Here is a 10,569-nt window from a genome sequence, read left to right on the forward strand (position 1 = left end):
CGTTATCTTTCTAGGGTTAAAAAGACTTGGCCCTGTTATTATCCAATAGCCTCTCTAATGCCGTAAGCATATAGAATGTTGGGGCTTATAGTTCTGTAGTCTATACCATTTTCGTACATACATCTGTCCGCCTTGGCCAGCAGGTTAGGTTATGTTGAACTCGTCGGTCAATAAATACCTCACATAGACTGAACATGTACATAGTGTTACCAGAATTTGTTAGACGAATAGCTCCGTCCTCTTGGCAAATACTTGAAATTTTCTAGGACTTGGCTTAATTGCTGCCTCAATATTTAGCAACTCTGCTGCCCCTAACAGCTGGAGCCTTGGCCTGGCGATCGTACGACACGAACACAGAACTTGCTGGGGCAACAGAGTTAGAACAAGAAGCTCCAATAAACTTTCTATTTTTGTGGTCGGGTACTCCAATATTCGTAAACTACAAGTTTGTTCGTTTTCGGACTAGTTCGTTAGTAATCAGCAAACAACAGTTGCTAGCTATTGCTCTTCCCAAAGCTTACTAAAATTTTAACTGCAGTGTAACTAAATTTAACTTTCTTAAGAACTGGCTTTTAAAGTGACTAAGCCACGTTAAGAAAGAGCGACAACAGGTTTACGAATTATGCTAAATGGCATTTGCTGAATGCAAGTCTTCAAAAGTAGCATTTGTGGACAAATGAAAACAGTTCATATTTAGTAGTCGTGCAGTGCAGAAGAAGGGCGATAAGACTGAAAATTGTATTTATCTGACGAATCGAGTGTAAAATAAAATGAAACAATATTTCCTGTATTTTCTACTTGGTAGTTTAGTGCTATGTAACGCAGCAACAAAACAACAAAGTAAGTGTGATTTCTATATATAAATGTGTCATATATTGCTCGTGGAAGGTGAGTGGGTTTTGAGGAACATACGAAGATTTGGTAAGTGGTGCCGTGCGACGATGCAGCGGGTGCGCCTTTGTTCAATGTATCTACCTACAAAGCTCATTGTTAAGCACTTCAAGGTGTGTTGTAATGTTAATGATAATTCGCCTATATGATGTGTCAAACTTTGAGGATACTAACCTCAGTATATATGTTGAACCGTCCAAGCGCTTCATCTAAGTTTGAAGTTTTGTTTTTAACTTTCTCGTTGACAAAACTGCGACATTCAGCAGACCGATTCTGTGAATAGTTCGGGAAGCATTTCTTAGCCTTTAAAACAAGTGTGAGCACAAGCCTTCATATTTCGGTGATAAGGGAAGCTTATTTGGAAAACATGAAGTTCCGTTGTGATACCACATACAATAGAATAACGATTACTTAGAGAATCGTTGGGTAGCAGCGATAAAGTTCCTAATGATACCAACCTCAGCCTTGGATAAATCCGCGGGAGATCCAAGTGAGTCGTGACCGAAGTATTTTCGCCTTGTTCGAACAAAAGCTGGGCAATGAAGCATAAAGTGATTTCATGATTCCACCTCATCATCCTCCATACAGCTGCAGCAGGATGGAGTTTCCAGCATATTGAAACGTTCCGCATGGATACCCATGGGACAGTGCCCTGTCAAAACCCCAATGAACATTGATAGGTGAGCCTTAGTGAACCCAATTATTTCGGAAAACCTCCTGCCATCCACTTCTGGCCAGAAAGATCTTGCTACCCTGCAAGAAGTGGTGTCTGCCTAACGTTTCTGAGCTGACTCGAGACGCAGACCTAAATCCCCGAGATCCGCTTGACAGTTGCTCGGGATATCACAGATAATCTTAATTATAAAATAGTTCGATGCAATCGCAAGCGAGGTCAGGCACTCCCAGACTACCCTAGATCGCACTGTAGTTGAACTCAAGGCCTTGATAGCCGCTTGGCTATCAGAGTAGATGTTAAATTCCCTAACCGTAGTAGCAATGGATAGCATTTCATCCACCGCATCCTTAATCGCAGCAACTTCCGCTTGGAATACACTGCAGGGATCAGCCAATTTAAACTTGCGGCTACATTTAGCTCTTTACAAAAGGACCCCCCCCCCCCCCCCCCCCCCACCAACCTTTCCGTCCAAATTCGACCCATCCGTGAACAAGTTAACCGGTCCCCTGCCCCAGATGATTCCTCTTCCCCTCTTTTTAATACTTTTTATATCTTGACTGATTAAATCACTGTGTCACTCAGCCGAATTTTCAAATAGAAAATGTGTGTGAAAAAAACAATGAAAATAGTAATAGTGAAAGTAATAGTTTGCTCATACTTTGCTTCCATTGCATTCAAATGCCTTGGTACAGGTTGACTATAAAAACCTCTCCTTAATATGCCTTAGCAGTTTCAATAGCAAACCTTAACATTGCGCCTAGTGCTTCTCGAAGTGCGGTCACAGTTCACATAGGGAGGAAGATAGAATAAGGAGTGTCCACATTGCCGTTGGGTTCAAGGAAGCGTACTCAGGGCATGTTATTGCAACTGTGATGTGCCCAAAAGGTTGTACAGATATGTATGTACGATTGATAAAAATCTGCTCGCTCCAGAGTCAATGCTGTAGGTTCTAAATTTTCTACAGCAATATTTTTTTCCAATAACAGAAAACCATGGCGATTTCCTCAAGAGACTTCTAAAAACTGCTGACGAACTCTCATAAGACATTTAAATATGATACAAAAAAAATAATTGAATAGAAGTGACCATATCGTATGGTTGGATATATGTTAAACGTAACGCCGTCAACTGTATATCTAGCGAACGATGTTGATTCGAATAAAACCAATCTCAGATCCTAGTGAACCGAAATTATTTCTCCTTTTTCCGACAAGCTTAGGTTAGGTTGAACTAGCCGTTCAATAAAGACCTCACATAGACTGACTGTGTCCATAGTGCTACCAGAATTTGTTGACGACCAAACGGAAGAACCGTAATCAAGTGCCAGGACATGTGTTATAGATAACTCCGTCCTCTTGGCAAATGTTAGCACTTTTCTAGGACCCAGCTTAATTGCTTCCTCGAGGTCTGGCAACGCTGCCGCCCTAATAGCTGGAGCCTTCACATGGCCAGGACACGGACACAGAACTTGCTCAACCGTTGGCAGTGTCCCGTCAGTATGACTATCGTGAACCTTAAGTCTTCTCTCTTCAGAGATATGATTCACTTTGTGAGTCTAATATCATAGGCTTTGCAAATCATATTAGAAATTTATAAGTCCCACGCTTTTGTCCACGCCTTTCCTGCTTGATGGATCATATGTAACTTCTGTCTCCTTTTGATTTCTCCCAAACGGATTGGGACGTCTATCGTCGACTCAGCGAGTGTTGCACCCTCCTTTACCAACTCGTCGGCCTTTCCGTTACCTTTTATCCCTTTAAGACCGGGAACCCAGTAAAGATATATCTATTGCTACAAAACCTGAGCAGCAAGCATAAAGTGTCTCGAGGATTCCACCTCGTTACCACCTCGACATCGATAGCAATCCACAAAACCCTTAAGGTAGTGTTCTTATCATTACAACAATAAAATCAGAAGGCAATAAAAAGGAGAATGACAACAAATACAGATAGTTGATAAATGCATATAATGAAGCAGGGTTTGTCATAAAAGCACTATCAATGCAAGTGTTAGAGTACAAAACCCTATTCTGGGTAAGAACTTTGAAGATATGTACATAGTAAATTGTCTGGAAAGTCTAGGCTTGTTCTACGCACCCAAAAATTTAACACAGCTAAGATCATGAGGCGATCAAAAGTGGCGCTAATTTGTATGCCTGTCTCCCGGCAGAATAGTTGACACAAGACTGAAACCATGTGTTTCCTTAAGACTTACTTATTTAATTGGCAGTCCAACAAGGCACACCAGTCGTTTCTTTCTATGGCCTAGCCAGCGCAGCTGCTGCATTTTAATTCGCTGGACATGTTGATGTCTGCGTAGAGCTCGTACAGCTCATCATTAAATCTTCTTCGGTACTCGCCATCGCCAACGCGTAGAGGTCTATAAATCTTTCGCAGAACTTTTCTCTCGAACACTCCCAGAGCCGCTTCATCTGATGTTGTCATGGTCCATGCTTCTGCACCATATAGCAGGACGGGAATGATAAGTAACTTGTAGAGTATGATTTTCGTTTGCCGTATTGCTTTTAAGAATGCTAATGAATGCCGATGCGTCTAAGAACTACAACTACTAGTTTTTATTAGTATACGAATATTATAGTTGTTATTGTTATTATAATTATTATTTCGCGACCTTTATTTTGATCTATTGTGCTTGACTTTTTAGCATTTTACGGTATGTGGAGGCTTTCAATTTATTTCAGTATCTCTAAGGGATTAAGAGTCAACCTATCTAGATGGGAGAGTATCTGCTAAGTGTAATAACTTTGGCTGTTACTCTCGTTGCTGGAAGTACACACAATTTGGTCAGCCTACGCCCCGGTTATTGTGTTTAAGATTCCACAGAAGGGTTCTGCAACATAGCTATAGTGCAGTACTTGGCTACGTTCCGTCTGTCCGTAGTCTTCATTCCCTTCATGTCAGTGATGTCCGGGAGCACATTCTAACAAAACCTTGTTTTTGATTAACATATCATTAAGAACTCCACTGCTTTCATCCACAAGCTTAGAAGTAATTGTCCTTCCATAGAGTCAAGTACAGGCGAAAAAGTTTGTGGTACTTTGTTTAAGGTCTTAATGAAGTTTGGTATATAAGTTCCTGGTCACTCATCTTAGATCGCTATTTAAAATGAACGCATTCGGACTATAACCACGCCCACTTTTTCGATATCGAAAATTTCGAAAAACCGAAAAAGTGCGATAATTCATTACCAAAGACGGATAAAGCGATGAAACTTGGAAGGTGGGTTTACCTACTGACGCAGAATAGAAAATTTGTAAAATTTTGGACAATGGACGTGGCACCGCCCACTTTTAAAAGACGGTAATTTAAAAGTTTTGCAAGCTGAAATTTGGCAGCTGAGTATGTAATGTTCGGTTACACCCGAACTTAGCCTTCCTTACTTGTTTTTGCTAAGGATTATTAAAGTCGGCATGGTGCAAGTCGTAGCGCGAGCAAGAGATGTTACTCACGAGTAGAGCGCATCTAAGATATTTAAACGAATTTTATACAACTGAAACTCGTATGGCCTTGGGACCACTTCTCTTTATGGCACATCGACTTGCGAAATTGATGATGTGAACAAAAACCTGTTTACTTGTCTTCATTCACTAATAAAAAAAAATATTTTAAAAGTTAATAATTAGCATACAAATTGTGCATATACCAATCCGTAACAAAGATACTCGAGAGAAAAATATATTTGTACATATAAATGTACTTTTGAACTGTATATGTATTGGTACATATGTGTATGATATATCTGCATTTAAAATATTACTTAACAAGATTACCAAAGCCATAAACACCAATATTTAACTTTAAATATTAACCAATATTAGCACTCCAAACCAGTTAGTTGAGGCAAATTTGTAAAATACGCATGCGCATAAGGGTGGTCCTTGCATATGCGAAGAAAATGTTTACATCAGATTACGGAATTGGTTGACTTCATCAATTGCAGGGCGAAGTCTTCGAAATACGATCTGGAAAAGTTTTAATCGCTACCAATTTCGACTAAATGAGGCCTTCCCTTATTGGAAAATTGAAGCCTGCACCAAAATCTTTCACTCAATCTTAACCAACGGATTAATAATATAGTCGTAAAGAGTAGAAGCAAGCTACATGAGTAACATGTTAAGAAGAGCTCAACGAACTGCCTTCAACGCAGTCCCTGAAGCTATTAAAGTGATAGTGCTCTATGAGATCTCTTTGCAAGACGCCAGCTCATCTATTCTTTCATACATTTATGACCGGGAACACAGTATTTTTGTTTTTATTGGATGTTGGGTGACCACACTGCCCTCAAATGGACCAAATAAACCAGGCTAATCCTGTTCATGTGTCCACATCGCCATTAATTCTTTTGGTCGTAAGACCTTCTACAGCAGGTGGGCTCAGCGTTCTAATGTGCTAAGCGTTCTAATTTGACCTGTAGCGCCCGTCGCTGTCATACTTTCTGGCTGAAAATCATGAAATAGACATGGTCCACATAGTACCGTGGATTAGGCGATTGGCAGTTATTGGACAACGCCGTCGCGCAGCTCACCTATGAAGCTGAACGGTGAATTTGCAGGCCCCTTAGCCAAATGCATAGTCCGGCCGTATGTAGTACAGCTTAAATACCACACCGACGACGCCAGTATCTAGACCTAAACAAATTATTGGCTATGGTTTTGCCGATTGAGAGGTTGAGTTTGAGATATTTGAAGAAAAAACATCGATTTGGGTCACACTAATGTACACATGTATTATGCAGGCTTGGAGAAAAAGTGTGGTTAAGATTTTCCTTTTATTTCTTTTGATGTCATCTTTATTTACAATTCTTACATTTCAGGCGACTTTGAGTGCCCGAAGCCTAAAGGCCAATTCCCGGACGAAATCCAATGTGATAAATACTATTTTTGCGAAGATGGTGTAGCGCAAGAGAAGCTTTGCCCCGATGGCTTAGTTTTTGATCCCACCAATAAACTTATTAACAAATGTGACCAGCCTTTCAATGTAGACTGTGGAGATCGTACAGAATTACGTAAGTTTCATCTCAACTTCGGCTAACTTGTAGTTTAGACATATTTTTTAACGCCTTTTCAATTTTGCAGAAGAACCGAAGTCCACTAAGTTTTGTCCACGTAAAAATGGATTCTTCGCGCATCCAGATCCTGCTATCTGTGATGTTTTCTATAACTGTATCGAAGGCGATGCTTTGGAAACGAAGTGCACTACTGGTCTACATTTTGATGAATACGCTGGAACTTGCGTTTGGCCAGATACTGCGAAGCATGAGGGTTGTGAAACCGCACAAAGTAAGTAGAAGAGGCAAGCTATAGTATGATAGTCTGCTTAGCGGATGAATCAAAACTTAATGACGTATAGCTGGCATCTATGTACCGAACTTCAAAAAATCGATACCAGGCAGACGCCCATGCAATAGAAGTTTGTGGTAGAGAATGTATACGAAAAAGCTCATTCTCGAAGAGTATCCTCATTATGTCAAATACACGCATTGAAGTCATAAATGATTTGGGAGCCAAAAACAAGGTTTTGTCGGAGTGCTATCAGTCTACACGTTTGTCCAACAGAATAACTTTCTAATGGTCTTCAGCAAACCACTTGCTTTCTCTGGTGTAAGTAGGTGTGAAAGATCCACCTTCCCAACCTCTGCAAGAAGCTAGTATCTTTTCTGTCCAAACATGACCATAAGGATCTTGAGGCCTCGCAAACAACCCAGTAATCTCAATATAATCTCAGGATATAACCCAGCGGTGGTCGTTCGGAGCTGATCACTTTAGTTATGTCCATATTGAAACCTTTCCTGGTCACGTTATCTGCAGATATATTTCCTTCAATATCGCTGTGCTCAGGGACTTATCAAAGGAAGACGTGCAGATGCCTTGAATACACTGCCTGGAAGAAACTAGAGGAGTCAGGAAGTTGGTACTATTGATTTATCTGCAGATGCTTTGAGTGTATTGCAGCTTCAAGTCTCTTTTTCAATGTACGAGCCGTCGGTGTTGATTGTTATGCATTTACCATTGCCTAGGCCTTCCTCCTCCCTTGAAGGCTAACTTATGTTCTGCAACTGGAAGCCAAAAACCGCCTTGATATGATCGGTGTCGGTACACCGTTTAATCGTCCCCTCGTCATGCCTTCAAATATCGTCGCATGGCCTTATTGTATGTAACTCTCCTTTGGGCCTAGAGCTAGTGGCTTATTACTGCTAGTATAGTCCACCATTTTATGTGCATTCTACGGCAGAGTGGCTTGTTGCTCTTAGTATATAAAAAGACCCCGTATCCGAAAAGTACCCGATTTCTTAAATGTACCCGGATCTAAAAAGATCTCTGTTTTGGAAAAGTAGCCGGTTCTAAAATTATCGCGGATCCGAAAAAGTGCCCAGCTCTGAGAAAGTACCTTGATCGGAAAAATTACCGGATTTTTCGAAAGTACACTGCTCCAAAAAAGTAACCGGTTTTTAAAAAACACCCCGTTCCGAAAAATTATCCGGTTTTAAAAATGTACCTGGTTTTAAAAAAGTATCCGGTACTAAAAAAGCATCCTATACAAAATAAGTACCCAAAGATCCAAAAAAGGTCCCGGTTCTGGAAAAGTACCTTAATCCGAATAAGTACCCGATTTTAAATATGCACGAAAGGTAAACGGTTATAAAAGGCACCCTGTCAAAAAAAGTATCCGGTTCCAAATATGACATGGTTCTGAAGAAGTACCCGGATGTAAAGGAGTAACCAACCTTGAAAAAGTAGACGGATCACAAAAACACCGTTGTTCAATAAGAACCCGGATACGAAAAAGTACCCTGTTCTGAAAAAGTACCCGAATCCGAAACTATAGCCGCCTCTTTAAAAGTACTTTTTTTTAAATTACCCGGATCCTAAGAAGTACCCGGTTTTTTTAAAGCTCGCGGATCTAGAAAAGTACAGGTTTTAATTAAGTATGCGCTTTAATAAAAGTACTTGGTTCTAAAAACTTACTCGGAGCCAGATAGTACCCGGCTATGAAGAAGTATCCGGCATTACAAAGCCACGCGGATCTGGAAAATCACCCGGTTTTAATAAAATATCCGCTTTCATAAAAGTACTTGGTTCTAAAAACCTACTCGGAGGCAAATAGTACCCGGCTATGAAGAAGTACCCGGCACCACAAAGGCACGCGCATCCGAAAAGTACCCGGTTCTTGAAACAGTGGTAGGGCCCTATTCTATTGTTCAGCCAATTGCTTTTGTCTTTCTATAGGATTAAGAAAATTTCATCAAATTGCATTTAAGTATTAACTTTTGGTTTTCCTTATATTTCTTCCAGAAAAATCAACCAGCGGCTTTGTGTGTCCCAAGGATCGTCCAAAGAACGATGAAAGAGGTCAAGTGGTTTCACACCCCAAATTTCCACATCCTACAGATTGTCAAAAATTCCACGTTTGCTTAAACGGTGAAGATCCACGTGATCTCGCTTGCCAATTGGGTGAAGTTTACAATGAAGAGACTGGAATGTGTGATGCTCCAGAGAATGTGCCTGGCTGTGAGGATTGGTATAAGGATGTTGATGAGAAGACTAAATAAGCTTCGTTTAAATATTTTAAAGCTTTAATGTAACAAAAAAAAAATATTATATTAATATGTGCATGTGTATGCGTGCCTCATATTTTGTTGATACTGTTATCGTGTTAAAGAGTCATAAAACATGGGCAACTCACAAATGACTCATTTATCATGTAAAAAGTCGTTAAACAATCTTTTATAAGCTGTTTGTAGTTTCGACAGTTGTCGCTTCACTTGGATTGTTCAGCAAGAAAATTAAATTTTTAACAAAGAATTTTGTAATATTAAGTCGTGTATATATCCCTGTATATTAAGTATTGGATGAGTGCTTATGACATACCCGCATTATTTTGTTTTACTTAAATTTGTTAGTGCACCTTCAATACAATAGAGCGTATCGAAAAAGCCAAAAGTTAGCACGGATCAAAACTCATCCTTTCATCATACGCCGGTCCACCATTAACTACTCACCTGTCAAACACCGCTTCACCTTTCATATCCCACAATACTCTTTTTGACCAGCACCCAACTCCACCACTCCTTTCGAACCACATGTAAATGCTCACTGATTCACCGCTGAAGTTGTTATCCCAAAAACACTGCACGAAGGTTTAGAGCAATTCCAGGGATGTGGGAATGTTCTTTTACTTACCTTAAACGAGGAAAGCATTTTCTTACAAAATTTTCTTCAAATTGAGGAAAATTTCAATTCTGTGAGTAAAATTTATTTATTTTTGCCCAAAACTTTTCATTTTTTTGAGCAAAAATTTGTTTTAAATTTTTTCATGAGATATTTCTCACAACATTTACTTGTTTGGCTTACTTACTTACTAACATAATTAGCGCTTAACAGTTTAAATAGTTATGGTCTCCCAATAAGGCGCGCTAGTCGCTTCCTTGTTGGACTAACTTACCAATTGGTCAAATACATCGCTTTTCACCTGGTCCGTCCAGCCGCCCTATTCCTCTGTTTTCAAATTATAATACTTTTTAGGCGGGGCCATCATCTTTCATTCGCATAACATGACCTAGCCAGCGTAGACGCTGTTTTTTAACTCGCTGGCCTATGTTAGTGTCTCGTAGCTCGTACAGCTCATCCTTCGGTACTCCCCGTCGCCGACACGTAAAAGTCCATAAATTTCTAGAAGAATGTTTCTCTCGGACATTCCCATGTCGTCATGGTCCATAGCTCTGCACCATATAGCAGGACGGGTACGATAAGTGATTTGTAGAGCATGACATTCGTTTGCCGAGAGACGACTTCATTTTTCAATTATCTACTCAGTCAATTTCAAAGCTGATGTTTTTGTTTGGGTTAATGCTTAGAACGGAGTCTTTTACTTTTTCGAAATTATGACTGCCAAAAGTGGCCGTTTTCGTTTGAGTTTTCCCCGGGCTCCAAACTTTATTTTTGGTAGAATTTCCGACATTATTCCTGCTGGCTAGCTGCTCAG

At 40.1% G+C, this 10,569-nt stretch overlaps 1 protein-coding gene across 1 annotated transcript; it reads left to right on the plus strand.

Annotated features, from left to right (window-relative positions):
* The first annotated feature begins 683 nt into the window (after positions 1–683).
* Positions 684–9,403, plus strand: obst-A (obstructor-A). The gene is made up of 4 exons (XM_067781351.1): positions 684–840; positions 6,401–6,592; positions 6,663–6,866; positions 8,880–9,403. The coding sequence occupies exons 1-4, from the start codon at positions 771–773 to the stop codon at positions 9,134–9,136; spliced, it is 723 nt and encodes a 240-aa protein (XP_067637452.1). The 5' UTR covers positions 684–770; the 3' UTR covers positions 9,137–9,403.
* Positions 9,404–10,569: the final 1,166 nt, after the last annotated feature.

Source organism: Eurosta solidaginis, chromosome 4, assembly GCF_040869045.1.
Source record: "Eurosta solidaginis isolate ZX-2024a chromosome 4, ASM4086904v1, whole genome shotgun sequence".
In the NCBI taxonomy this organism is placed as follows: Eukaryota; Metazoa; Arthropoda; class Insecta; order Diptera; family Tephritidae; genus Eurosta; species Eurosta solidaginis.